Here is a 14,073-nt window from a genome sequence, read left to right as displayed (position 1 = left end):
GACTTGTGCCACATGCTGCATTTTATGGAGTTCATATCATATCATACCATTTATAAAGGCTTCGGCATGCTTTGCATGTGTTGGCCTTGGTCACATAATGGTGGCATGCCATGCTGCTTGATCTCTGGCAGCCTCCCTGTTCAGTCTGTTATTCCTGAGGTCACACTCTGTGACCTCATCCCAGATCTGTGTTGGTCTGCCTCTCGCAACTCTACCCCTGATGTTCACATTCTCACCCTCCGCGCCTTATTGTCATCCTCCATCCTCTCAACATACTCAAACCATCCCAATCTACCCCTCCTCATCACAGCACCAGTACTGTATGTAATTCCTTAATTTTTTCATCCATGTATTTATAATCCAGTCCTTTTTTGCCCTGTCAGGAGTATAGCCTATGGTACTTGGGGTAGACTACTTAGCCCAGATGTTTTAGGAGAGAATGACCAGTTGCATCCACCTGTGTGGCATTATGTGAGGAATAAACTCATCACCCATTGAAAATAAGCTCTGATGAGTAACATCTGGACTTTTACAGAAGATAATTATGCTAAATCTAATTGATGTAGCAAAAGGAAGATAATGGTATACTTTAGGTTCAGGAATTGCATGATTCCATGACAGGCTGAAGTGAAACCCATGCAGGAGGAAGTCTTACTGTATGGTGCAGAGAAAGCATCATTAACAAGAACCTTAGAATAGCCATTAACTCATCATGATCAAAATCAAGCACAGTTTAAAGGCAGAAATCCTTTATTATTACAAGATGAAACCACACAGTATACATATATATATATATATATATATATATATATATACATACACACACACACACACACACACACACACACACACACACACACACACACACACACACACTAGCAGGGGTACCCAGCATTGCCCAGGCCAAAAAAGTGAACACTCTGCTGGTGACCTCAAATGACCCAGGTCTGAAATTTGACCTCCCTAAAACCATCCTTGGGTCACCCTGATTCAGAATATATGTGGGTCTGGGGGTCTCTTGCCCTTGGTTTGGGCATGATTGAAGGACAAACGAACAATGTGGCTCTTTTATTCATGTAGATAAACATCTGAAGTCGATGAAACAGTAGCAACAGTGTACCTGTTGCATATACTGCTGAATGATGTTAATTTTAGTAGAGTCAAAATTACTGTATATTGTAAACTCATCAGTGGATTGGGATCATATGTGAGTGTGTGTGTGTGTGTGTGTGTGTGTGTGTGTGTGTGTTCCTTACCTACTCGGCTGTTTTTACCTAATTGTATTTACCTTTGCTGTGTCAGGCTTGTAATGTCCGGTCTTATATTATCATTTCATCATATATTTCTTTATGTTTATTGTTGTTTGACACAATTTCAACCATGTGATCAGTTTGAAGGTTTGTGCCACATTCTGAGGAAGTAGCTGAATTGGATCTTGACTGGCTGCTGATCATTCTTGCTTCCCATGGCCTCCTTAATTCTGGGAAAAAGACAGTTGATGCTATTATCAGTTCTCATATATTCAATGCATGTGATAAATTGCTACAATGACAATTCAGCACTTATACCCTGTCTCAGTACGACGCTTTAAAATTATTTGCATTTTTGCTGCAACAATAGTTTCAACAGCCACATCCAAGAATCTCGTGTGGACGCAGTGACACACGCAAGCCAAAATGGTCACTCAGTGTTTACAGTGGCTGTGATCGTTGCCTTTTGTTCTACTGTGTGCATGAAAGGTCACTGAAACACCATTGTTTTCACCAGATAACAGTGCAAGTGCATAACAAGTAATGCAGTGTGCAGTATTCAGTGAAATGATACACTTTTGTATGTAAAATACTGAAGCTTGTGACTTGGGAATCACGTCAGCCTTACGTAACCATCATCCTTTTAACTGGCTTCTTCTAAGCTGAGAGCAGTCAAGATTGCCACCCAGTGTTTACATTGGCTGTCATCATTGCCTTTCATTCTATTTTGTGCATGAAATGTCACTGAAACACCATTGCTACTGGCAAATGACTGTGCAAGTGCTTAACACATATTGCAGTCTGTGATAATTAAGTGAAGTGATACTGTATCTTTTTGTGTGGAGTGATCTAGGCCTTCCAACTATCCCCCAACCTTGAGGGGGAGGGGGAGCTTGGTAACAACTTGTACTGGCATAGGACAAACTTCAGATGGGTGGTAGAGATTTTTTTGGTTACTTTAGGCTTAACGGTTAAGGTCACCTTCCCAAATCCCATTGAAACCATTTCATATCGACCTCATAATGCGATAGTTTGTTATGCAGTAGGTCTTCACTTGATGCAACCCTATTGCATAATGAGGCTAGACTGTATATATCTTTGTCTCTGTCTGTTTGCAATTTATCTATCAGTTTATTGATATATGTGTACTGTATCTATATTTCTTCATCTGTATATATGTCAGTCATTTGGAGGTTATCCAAATCACTCTCTCCTATCTCACTGTCTGTTTATATCTCTTTATCAGTATATGCAGGTTATGTCATTGACTTGGAGGCAGCTAGAGTAAACGAAAAAGGCATCGTCTGGTTGCAATTATTATTATGTTCGACAGATTTTTTTTTTTTTTTTTTTTTTTTTTTTTTCTGACCAAACGGTATGGAGCACAAATACTAAATCAAATCAGTAGAATAACTGAATTTTGAAACTCAGTGCCATGTTCATCAAAATATTACGTAAAGAGTTTCAGTTTTTAAAAACCAATGATTGGAATGAGGTTTTGTCCCTGCCCAACAAGCTTTTTAGAATAAAGTACAATAAACTCCTGATATACTGAACCATCTTTTAACGAATTTCGGTTTTAACAACTACCTTGAGCTGGCGGAATGTTATGTTCTTTATCAACTTTTGTCAGGGAAAAGAATGGATATGTGGGAAACACTGACCAACGTGGCATCCCTGCACACACACACACACACACACACACACACACACACACACACACACACACACACACACACACACACACACACACACACACACACACACACACACACACACACACACACATGCACGCACGCACGCTCGCATACACACCTGTGTTCCTTCGCATGTCCTGTGTTGAACCAGATGTGCCAGATGATGTCATGGGCTGGAGTGATGTACTGTAAAGTAGTGTAATGTATAGGCAGTGTTTAGTGCAGTATTGCGGTCGTTATCATTGACTTTGTGCGAGTGGTGGAATGCATTTTTTTTTTTTTTTTTTTTTTTTTTTTTTTAATGTACCGGACATGCAGCTGTCCTGTACTGTTTGCATTGCAGTTGATTATATGTATTATAGTATTTACTGTATTGGAACTGTTAATACATAGTGAGTTTTCTTTACCCACACTTTCCCTGTAAATACCAAATGACGAATGAACAATAGTGTATAGGCAGTGTACAGTATAGTGCAGTATTGTGGTGGTTATCACTGACTCTGTGTGAGTGTTGGAATGCAGTTTTTTTATGATTAATGTGCATGCAGCTGTTCTGTCCCGTTTGCTGTGATATTATCTAATATGTAGTATTTAATGTAGCAGTTAATGTACAACGTGAGTTTTGTTTATCCACATTTTCCTTGTAAGTACTGAATGACGAATGAACATAGATTCAGCCAAGGCCTACTTGCTGTCTTTATTTGCAGTGTAATTGCTTCCAGAAAGGTAAGAATAAACACATAAGTTAGTAAATACAGCAGAGTGTTTATTGAGAAAAAGAGCCTTTTAGACCTGGCTGTATTTTATTGTGTATGAGTGTATGGCCGAACGATGCTCTGTATTAACGATCTTTGTTCAGTAAAAGCCACGACACCTGACAAATTACCGAACAGGTTGGTGTTCAGCTTTAATGAACTTTCGGCTTTAATGTTAAGAGTCTGGTACCAGTTAGTTCGTTATACTGAGGGTTTACTGGATTAAGTAAAGGGTTTCTACTCTCTTGAGCCAAAAATTGGAGTGATGTCATTGGCCCTGCCCATCAAACGTTAGAGGATGGTAAGTAAAGAGTTTCATTTCTGCATAAATAAGAACTGGAGTAGGACCATTTTCCCTGACTGTACCTGCTTATGGCAGATTCCACGTCCTGGTCAGTCTTCTGCTGGCCGTACTTGTTCCTGGCCCTCCAGTACAAGACCAGGGACAGGATCACTTTCTTGATGTTATTGATGATGCCTTCCCTCTCCACCAGGAACTTGCCTTCGGATGCCCTGGGGGATACATACAGTGTCGGCAGTCATCATCAGAAGTACACTTACAGTTCTTTCACCTTTTTCATCCTTTTGTGACACATTTTATGCAGCTGAAATGCAGATTACACTATGGTTCTACATCCTTTCTGTAGCACCTTTTTATGACTAGTACATCTTTTGTACGCTAGGGTTAATGTGGTGCAACAAATGAGCTTTAAATATGAAGAACAATTTTAGGCCAAGTATAACTGTAATGAGTACTGTTTAGTATGCACAGCATTCATTAGAGGTGCTGTTAGTATAGGAAGTCATAATTATAAGTACACTTAATGACTATCACCTACTCACCTAATGACCACCTACCCACCTGATAACCACCTACCCACCTAATGAATGCTTACCTACCTGATGACTACCTACTCACCTAATAACCACCTTCCCACTTAATGACCACATAACCACCTAATTACCACCTGATCACTGCCTACCCACCTGATCACCTGTTACCTGTCTAATTATCATCTACCCACCTGATCATCACCTGTTCCTGGAAAAGGTTGGGCAAGTTGGCATAGTTGTCTCTGAGGTAATGAATACCAGGGATCCAGACTTCCTCCCAGGAGCAAAACATCTGCAACATCATCATCATCATCATCATCATCGGTCACTGTAGAATAAAGATCTTGCATGAGAATAAGGCCACAGGTTATTATCTATCAATCTATAGCCTGATGCCCTAATCCCGCAAAGGGTGGCCACAGATAAAACGCCTCCAAGTCACTCTGTCACTCACTATTTGACTACCCTCCTCCCAACTCACTCCCCCCTCCCTCATATACCTCTTGACTCCATCCCTCCACCTCATCCTCGGTCTTCCCCTCCCTTTCCCTCCCTCCACTTCACCTACATGCACCCTCTTAGTCAGTCTTTCATTCTGCATTCTCTCCACATGTCCAAACCACCTCGGTGTATTTCTCCTAATTTTCTCAACCACATCCACATCCACCTCACAACGTTCCTTCACCTAATTCGTCAACCTGTCCCTCCATGTCATTCTACATGCTCCTCTCTAGTAACTCTTTTCCACTGCTCCCACGCTTGACTTGTTCCCCTTTAGCAAGGTCCATGCTTCGCTTCCATACGTCAGGGTAGGGATCACAATACTGTCATGCAGTGACTTCTTAACTTCCATACTCACCTCCCTATTTCTCATCACTGCTTTCAGTGAACCAACCACCTTCCTTCCCAGCTCTACCCTTTCAAGCACGTCATCCCCCAAAGTTCCATCTTACACATCACACTATCCAAGTACTTGAACGCACTCACATTCTCCATATCCATATCCTCACCATCCAACCTCACTGTGCATTCTGTGACTTCATTTCTCCCAAACACCATAACTTTATTCTTGTTTACATAAATTTTCAGATTCCTCTTCCTACACACTGTCCCAATTCATTCACCAAATCTTGCAATTCCCATTCATCTTTGCACAACAATACTGTATCATCAGCAAACAGCAACACTGGAATCTTCCACATCTCGCCCTCATACATTAGAGTCACTCCCACATCCACTGCCCTACCTTTCACCTTCACAACTCCATCCATGTATATAATAAACAGCCATGGAGACATCACACATCCCTGTTTCAGTCCCACATTTAGATCAAAGAACTCACTCAGCTTACCATCCACTCGCACCGTAGCCCTAGCTCTTTCATACATACTCTTCACAGCATTCAACAATTTCCCTTCCACTCCATATATTCTTAATACCGGTACCTTCCACATGCCTTGCCTATCTATTCTGTCATAAGCTTTCTCCATAAGTTTATGAAGGCAGCATACACTTTCTTTCCCTTCTTTAGATGTGTCTCCACTAGACATCTTAGAACAAATATCTGATCTACACACTGTTTTCCCTTCCTAAATCCCCCGTGTTCTTCTCCAACTAGCTCCTCTGTTATATGCCTAACCCTATCAATGAGTACTCTACCATATATTTTTCCATTCACACTAAGAAGGCAAATACCCCTATGGTTGCCACATAATTCTCTCTCCCCTTTTCCTTTGTAAAAAGGAATAATTATACCTGATTTCCAGTCCTCTGGAACCCTTCCCTCTTCCCAAGCCATTCTACACAACTTCCATATCCACTTCACAACAGTCTCACCCCCATACTTCAGCATTTCACCACACACTCCATCAATTCACGGGGCCTTTCCCATCTTGATCTTCTTCATTGCTTCTACTACTTCCGCCCTACTGATCTCCTCCTCCCTTTTCTCATCTCTTCTTCTCCCAGCCATTGCCTAGCCACTTATACTCGCACTGCTCTCACTCTCTACTTTCAACAAATCTTCAAAGTGCTCCTTCCATCTTCTCTATTAACCTCTATAATATTGGTTGAAAATAGGAATGTGAGTTTGGGAATAGAGAATGTTGTTTTTGAGAGTTTATCAATTCAATCACTAATGTAGGAATGTGAGCTTGGGAATAGTTTTTTTTTTTTTTTTTTTTTTTTTTTTTTTTGAGAGAGTTTATTAGTTCAAACACTAATGTACAGTAGTCAAACCTGGACAGTGTTTGGGGGACTTAAATCAAGACTGAGAGCTTTTGAGTCGAGATATTACATGCGGAGTGATAAGAAGTAGAAGGACAAATGATTCATTGACAGGGTGGTGTTGAGGTTGGCCATGTTGAGCAAGTCGATAGTAACTGTTGACTGTGAGAGTATACGTGAGTGAGGGGGTGAAGGAGACAAGTGAGACAGTGAATGAGGTGGAAGGGTAATATGGGAAAGTATCTGAGGGAAGGCAACATGTCTCGAGAAAGTTTTAATTGATTGGTAAAAATGCATGCAGATACTTTAGTCAAGGCCACCGTTTACAGGATATGGCACAAAGCAGCAGTTAAGATGGACAGATTTCCATGTAGAGATCCCTTGAGAAAATGTACTTTACAGTACAGTCAAAGTATGGCGCTATGGGACATTAGGAGTAATAGGATGGAGGGAAACCATACTGTTGACGATCCGAGTCCTGCACTTCTTTTGTCTCTCTTGCCCCGTGGACTGTGAAAATTAGTGTGGTGATATCAGAATCAGATCCACCTCATTAGTGTTGGTTGCTGAAGTTTTGCCAGACTTAAATCAAAGTAGGGAGAGAAGTGGGAGAGATAACAGGACTTTCTTTGCCAACAGCACAAGTAGGAAGGTGTAACAGACTGAAATAAAAGTGTTTGGAGAGAAGCTGGGGAGCCAACAAGACTTTTATTGGCGATAGGACAAAAAGGAAGATGCGGGAGCCTGAAATTTACTCTGTGGAGAGAGAAACATGAGGGATAACTGGGTATTTGTTGCTGATATACTAGTTGGTTTGTTCTTACCGGGTAGAACTGGACCACTCTCACAACTTTAATACCAAATGGTTACATAAAATACTGTATGTCATGAGTGTCAGGTAAGAGGCAGGCATGAGTTTCTTTGAATACCTGCCAAATCACCCACCAGTCTGACTGCACTTTGCCATCAACTGAACTGAACAGGGTTCATTCGTTCGTTCGTTTTTGAAGCCTCCAACATGCTTGCATGCGTCAGCCTAGATCACCTAATGGCGGCTCTCCATGCTGCTCGATCTCTGGCAGCTTGCTTATTCAGTCCCTTATCCCTGAGGTATGGAAGGAATGGCTGTTACCTCATCAATGATGTATCCCAGGTCCTTGCCCTCGTACAGGATTGATGGGATCCAGTAGCCACAGACCGCTAGCACCCCACCAGGCCGCAAAACTCGTCTTGCCTGAGAATAAATATTGCACAGTTTTAGTTGTATGTCTGTGGTACTTTAATGAACAAAAGTTCTTCAGCAATCGTCTACCAACACTGTGTCCAGATTTCCATGATTCTCATTCTTCCTCGCACATTAGAGTATTTTTCCTTTCCATACTATTTTCTGTGTGCATCATAATGCTGTCACATCATGATATTTCATGGAACAATTTTATGAAACATCTTCAACAACTACAGCCAACTGGATAGTGTCGGAGAACTTTTGACTGTGATAGTTCAATAGGTTCTGTAGGATATGACAACAGGTGTGGCACAGGACAGAAAACAATATACCCCGCCTTGCGCTGCCGGTGTAGGTGTAACAGGAGCAGGTGCAGCCCCAGGCACATCAGAAACATGAACCCAGTGGACTGATGGATAAAGTTGCCCCTGTCCAGTACCCACGATCCTCCATTTGGGGGGTAGGGAAGGAGTTGAGGGATAGTTGCTTAACCTGGCAGAGAAAATGTTCTGGTATACCAGTGCCACCACGTGAAGGCAACCCTTTCTAGCATCCAATGTGGGTAAGATAATTTTAATAACCTGCATTGCAACACATGCCACTTACCTCTGAGAAGAAGGCCTCGATGTTAAACCAGTGGATGGCCTCGCAGCAGGTGATGAGATCAACTGAAGCGTCCTCGAATGGCATGTCATCAGCACTGGCCTCTCTGACAGGTGCAGTTCAGTCACTGAGTTGCTTACAAAACCAGGACGATAATCAAATCTTTTCACCGACATATGCAAGCGATTATATGCAGCTGAGTGAGTTAAAGAAGCCTAGGTGAGAGTGCTGAGACAATCACTTTTACTAAGACACCCACTTATAGTTGAAAATTTAATAGGGGTAGCCTAAAGAGAAGAAGAGGGGCAATGTCTTCTAAGGGTAGAAGTTAAAGGCATCAATTATCACTATAATCTTTTCACTTTGATGACCAAAAATTGCCATCTCTCCAGCTTGAATGCTAACCTGCGCCAGTAAATGAACACTAGAATATGATGCTAGTCACAAAGAAGTGTTATGAAAAGGATATTCTGCTGTGGCACTGTCTCTGCCACTGAGCTATGTTAAAATGGCAGCCAGAGATGAAAATGGCTAAGTTCAGGTGAAAGAGCCATAAGACACCCACTGATACACAACATTGGGGTAGGTGTTCTTGGTTCGTGCGGCCGCCAGCTGATCAGGACTTGTATCCAGTCCAATCACTTGCTGGAAGTGGTTAGCATAGAGCGTGGTGTTCTGCCCAGACCCGCAGCCCACGTCCACACACAGCTTCAGCGGCTTACTGTTTCCTGCATCCTGCACAAATATTCATTCACGTATTCATCATCATCATCATTGTCATTAACATCACTGTCATTATCATCATTACTCTTATTATCATCATCGTCATCACCTTCATCATTATCGTCATCATCATCATCATCATCATCATCATCACCATCATCATCATCATCATCATCATCATCATCATCATCATCAACAGCAGAAGCATTATTCTAACTTATGATCTCAACACACACACACACACACACACACACACACACACACACACACACACACACACACACACACACACACATAATCTAGTCATCATCATCATCATTATCTTGCCCACACCGTACCCAGTCATCATCATCATCTTGCCTACACCACAAACATGTAGGCCTATTCATTCATTCATCATCATCATCATCATCATCATTATTCAAACCCAACTTCAGTAGACTAGGGTGGTTTACTGTCTCCCGTATCAACAACTAAGGGCACCTTGGTAACTATAGGACTGTTATCTGTTATCTCACCTGCTTCTGCCTGAGAAAGTCGATAACTGCAGAGATAAGGCTGGTAGGGGGCGCTGGTCGAGTTGCCGCGTAGTGCTTGGCGATGTCAAGGTTGGAGTACTCTGACTTATTCATTTTTCAGTATTCCCTTCGAACTGAAATGTGTGGAAGGAAGACATCAGTTCATTCTCACTCGTTTTCGGCATTTCCTTCGCTCATCTTCAGTATTTTCCTCTCAAGCTGAAATGTATGGAAGGAAGCAGAGGAGGCAAGTCTTAGGTCAACTCATGTTCACTTGTTCAGCATTCCTTTACTCATCTTTAGTCTCTCTTAGCCGAAATGTTCGTAAAGAAAGAGGAGGAGGAGAAGGAGGAAAAAGAAGAGGAGGAGAATGCTTAGATTAGCCATTTGACCCCCCAGAAGTTCTCTTCTTGTCACCTTAGAGGAAATATCTGGCAATGGAGAGGTTAATGAACAGTGGTGATGTGAAGGGGAGATGGAGGTAGATGGGGTACACATACTCTGCATATTACAAATGGTGAACTGCAGGAAAACGACGACTTTAGCCTGCGGTCCACCCGGTTTGCATTCAGATGAACTTCGGGCCACAACAACTATAACAACACACTGAAATGACCTACTTACGCTTTGTGGGAAAAAATGTGCGTGTTAACTGTAGACGGCCGTATTTAGCTCTGACAAGAGTAGCCGCTTAGTCATAGTCAGAATCATAGATAACATATTATCTGTCTGTGGCAAAGGGCGCCGAACCGCAAGGATGCTAGTAGTTAAGCCACTGGATCTAAGGATATTTACACCTGTTTCGATACAAATTTTGAACCAAGTCATCTATATCATCCACTTTTAGCGATATCTGTAGTGATGATGACGTTATGTGTAGATATTTTTGGAGTTTTGTGTAGCCAGTTATATCTTAATGCTTCTCATTCGGCAACAGTAGCATCGGGGGGCCTGTTATCTGTTGCTGCAGTTCCAGCCAGTCTAAAGGCAGGGTGACACTGGGGGGCGATGCCTTCATGTGATGACACCGATGTAGCCCACCAGCTCCACTAATTGGTTATATATCTGGTTATACAAATTCCCTCAACTCCCTCCCTGTCTAGCTTCAGGCGAGGGGCAACTTCAGCCTGCAAGCTCCCGGGTTAACGTTCAAATGAGCCTGGGTTTACAACAGCCACAACAACAACAACGAATACTACTACTACTACTACATCGCATTAAATGAGTGAAAAATCGCCGTGACCCTGGTTTCATGGGCTGGGATGCGCGGAGAATAATGAGCCTGTAAAGCACGGTATATGATGTGTACTGTGAATGAATGGATGTATGGATAGGTGGATGGATTGATAGGTGGATGAATGGGTGGATGGATGGTGAATGAATCGTTGGATGGATGGGTAGGTGGATGAAAGAATCTGTGGATGGATGCAGGATGGATGGGTTATAACAATGTTTTAATCCTGTGATAAATATTACGAATTTATTATTGCAATTGGTTGACTGAGTGAATTAGTCCAAAGGGACGTATATCAGAGACAACCGGTATAGGAAAAAGAAAATGTTAGCAAATTTTCCAATAGCGGAAGTTTCTGTCTGTCTGTCTGTCTGTCTGTCTCTCTCTCTAAGCAAGACGTGGAAAAGCAGTTCCATATATAGTCATCTTTTCCTGTAAATGATATCTTAAAAACACATTTGTTTTATATCAGTAATTCTTTTAAAACTGGTAAAGCAAAATGTTGTATCCGTTTATAGCCAATCGCCTTAATCCTGGTAAAAGTGGCCACAAACTAATCCCCATCATGTCACCCTGTTCTCTGCTATCAGGCTACCTTCATCCCAGTTGACACACACACACACACACACACACACACACACACCCTTTCTCAGGCATCTTTCCATCCCATCATCGCATCTTCGGTCTTCCCCTCCACCACATCCCTCCTTTTCATGCTCCTTTTTCCCCTTCTACCCCATCCCTCCATCGCATCCTCGGTCACCCCTTCCACTTCACTCACACTCTCCATTTCAATCTCTCTTTCTCCATTGTCTGAACATGGCCAAAGTAAATGCAGTTGAATTAATGCGATGTATACAGACTCGATTGTATAGGTTTATGTGTTATTTAATTCTACTTAAGTTAATATTCCCGACCATGTTTTATGTTTGACAATTTGGCTTGAAGTTATGCTATGGTTGCCGTTATTGCCAACTATTTCGTTTTCTACCTTGTGTATACTGTAGAAAACTTGGACAGCTAGTGGCAAACGCTGTGGTATTGAATGTGATGTTTATCCAGTCACATGTTCTGGAAAGGGACACCTTCACGTGCTGGCACCGCTGTAACAGGGTGGCGGAACTACCCGGTTATACAAATGTCCCTCAACTCCCTCCCTGTAACCCCAGAGGAGAATGATGGAAGGCAGGAGAATAGCAACTGTAGCCTGCAGCCCACTGGGTTCACGTCCAGATGAGCCTGGTGTTGCAGCTACTAACTACTACCCAACCTAAAGAGAGAGAGAGAGAGAGAGAGAGTGCGGAACTTTATGTGATGGTGCTTCACTCTTGTGTTGGTGGAAAAATCGTGTGGTGGTAGTAAGATTAAAATGGTCAAATGTTCCGTCGTCGTTGAGGGGTTTGTGGAGGTAAGATTCTTTTTACTCTTAGACGATCACAAGACACTCGTAAGCCGAATGAAATCGCCTGGAAAAATGTAATGAAAAATGACTGCGATTTCTGTCGTAAGTAGAGGGTTCGTGGAGATCTTTTAAGCGCATCAAATGAAGAAGGGTAGAGTTGAATGAAGTCATCTGGTGTTACTAAGAATATAATGGGTTAGGTATCTGTCGATGTCGGAGGGTTAATCCACACTTGCGTGACGTCTCTTCTGCTGCGATGTAGCTTGCCGACTGTATTGTAGATCATCTTAATCCTTTCAACCCGAGGAAGTGGGGGAATGTGATGCAAAAAGGCCCATGTGGGTAATATGGACCACTCTTCTTGGCTTTGCTAGTAGCAGCTGACATCTGGTGGCAGCATCATGTAACTGTTCCCCCCCCCCCCGCCATCAGCTGATGGCTGTCATGAGAAGGAAGGGCGCCACGTTCTGATTGCTCGTGAGAGGTTCTTAATTTTTTTCAACACCCTCTGATCTAATGGTAAGTATTTTGAAAAACAATGTTGTCCAGGGATATAGTGCGTTTAATCTTAATTAATTTTGCACGATTACTTCACTGTAGTGTGTGATTCAGGCTGACAAATGAAGTTATTTTCTTGCAAATGGACGGCGGTGAAGTTTGTTTACATTCAGAGCACCCCTTGGGCAAAACAGCCCACTTGCATGTGGGGTAAAACGGAACACTGTGCCATTTTACCTCAAGGTGGTTCATATTACCCATCCATCTTGTGTGATAATACCAACAAGCTGCAACCTTTAGATGTTGCAGTTATGAAGCCACATTCTACATGCTATACTCAAGAGATTGAGCGCTGGTTAAAACAGCATCCTGGAAGATGTGCCAGAATGTTTCAACTAGCCACCTTGTTTGGAAACGCCTCTCTCAAATCAACAATGGCCCAAATTGCAGCAAATGGCTTTAGGAAAGCGGGGATATACCCACTCAACCGGAACATATTCGAAGAAATCGATTTTGTCCCTTCAGATGTAACAGACCAAGGTAAACCTGGATCTAAAGATAACCAGACCCTTGTCAGTGTTTGAACTACACAGGAACTTTCATATGAACCTCAAAGGTTAGATGGCAATATCCAAGAAACACAGAATGATGTCCAAGACCTGTTGACGCCACAACATGCGATGCTAATAAACTTACCGTACAGCACACCCAGGTTTTGACGAACGCCTGCCATCGCTATACTTCCAGTTACATTTCTCCCTTTTAAATAAGCCCCCCACCTAAGGCAAATCGAACACTCGATTCAAAACGAAAATCGGTGAGGGCAATATCATCCCTTCACAAACAACTACTGGTTGAGTCTCAGAATGGAAAGACAAGAGCTGAAGCAGTAAAGGAGATACATTCTGGTGATACGTGTATACTCTTTGATACTGGAACCCGGTAAAGAGCGATGAGTATTTAGTCACTATCGTCATCATCATCATCATCATTAGCAGCAGCAGCAGATCATACCACCACCACCACTACCACCCTAACCCCACTACTCAGTAACAAATGGGTTGGGTACTAGCAGATGGGTAACATTATTCAAATAGCTGTAGTTTTA

The 14,073-nt window shown here is 42.3% G+C and overlaps 1 protein-coding gene across 1 annotated transcript; it reads right to left on the bottom strand.

The window, feature by feature from the left end:
• Nucleotides 1-1,386: 1,386 nt before the first annotated feature.
• Nucleotides 1,387-9,945, bottom strand: LOC145413479 (putative methyltransferase DDB_G0268948). The gene is made up of 7 exons (XM_080283175.1): nt 9,832-9,945; nt 9,156-9,325; nt 8,594-8,696; nt 7,895-7,996; nt 4,728-4,744; nt 4,069-4,215; nt 1,387-1,480 (listed from the first exon to the last, which is right to left on the bottom strand). Exons 1-7 carry the CDS (start codon nt 9,943-9,945, stop codon nt 1,387-1,389), a joined length of 747 nt encoding a protein of 248 aa, XP_080139301.1.
• Between the last annotated feature and the right edge of the window lie 4,128 nt (nt 9,946-14,073).

The sequence above is a fragment of the Coenobita brevimanus genome, chromosome 96 (genome assembly GCF_032717465.1).
Source record: "Coenobita brevimanus isolate Jiangsu-jjx chromosome 96, ASM3271746v2, whole genome shotgun sequence".
Taxonomy (NCBI): Eukaryota; Metazoa; Arthropoda; class Malacostraca; order Decapoda; family Coenobitidae; genus Coenobita; species Coenobita brevimanus.
Note: the sequence above shows the minus strand (reverse complement) of the source record. Positions and strands in the feature narration are given on the sequence as shown.

What these genes read in the sequence shown, in the direction of transcription:
- LOC145413479 (XM_080283175.1), bottom strand. Translation starts at nt 9,945, where the DNA reads ATGAATAAGTCAGAGTACTCCAACCTTGACATCGCCAAGCACTACGCG. An exon ending in TACCCCAATGTTGTGTATCA is followed by an intron (nt 8,697 to 9,155) that starts GTGGGTGTCTTA and finishes TGCACCTGTCAG; the next exon opens with AGAGGCCAGTGCTGATGACA. An exon ending in TCGAGGCCTTCTTCTCAGAG is followed by an intron (nt 7,997 to 8,593) that starts GTAAGTGGCATG and finishes ATTTATTCTCAG; the next exon opens with GCAAGACGAGTTTTGCGGCC.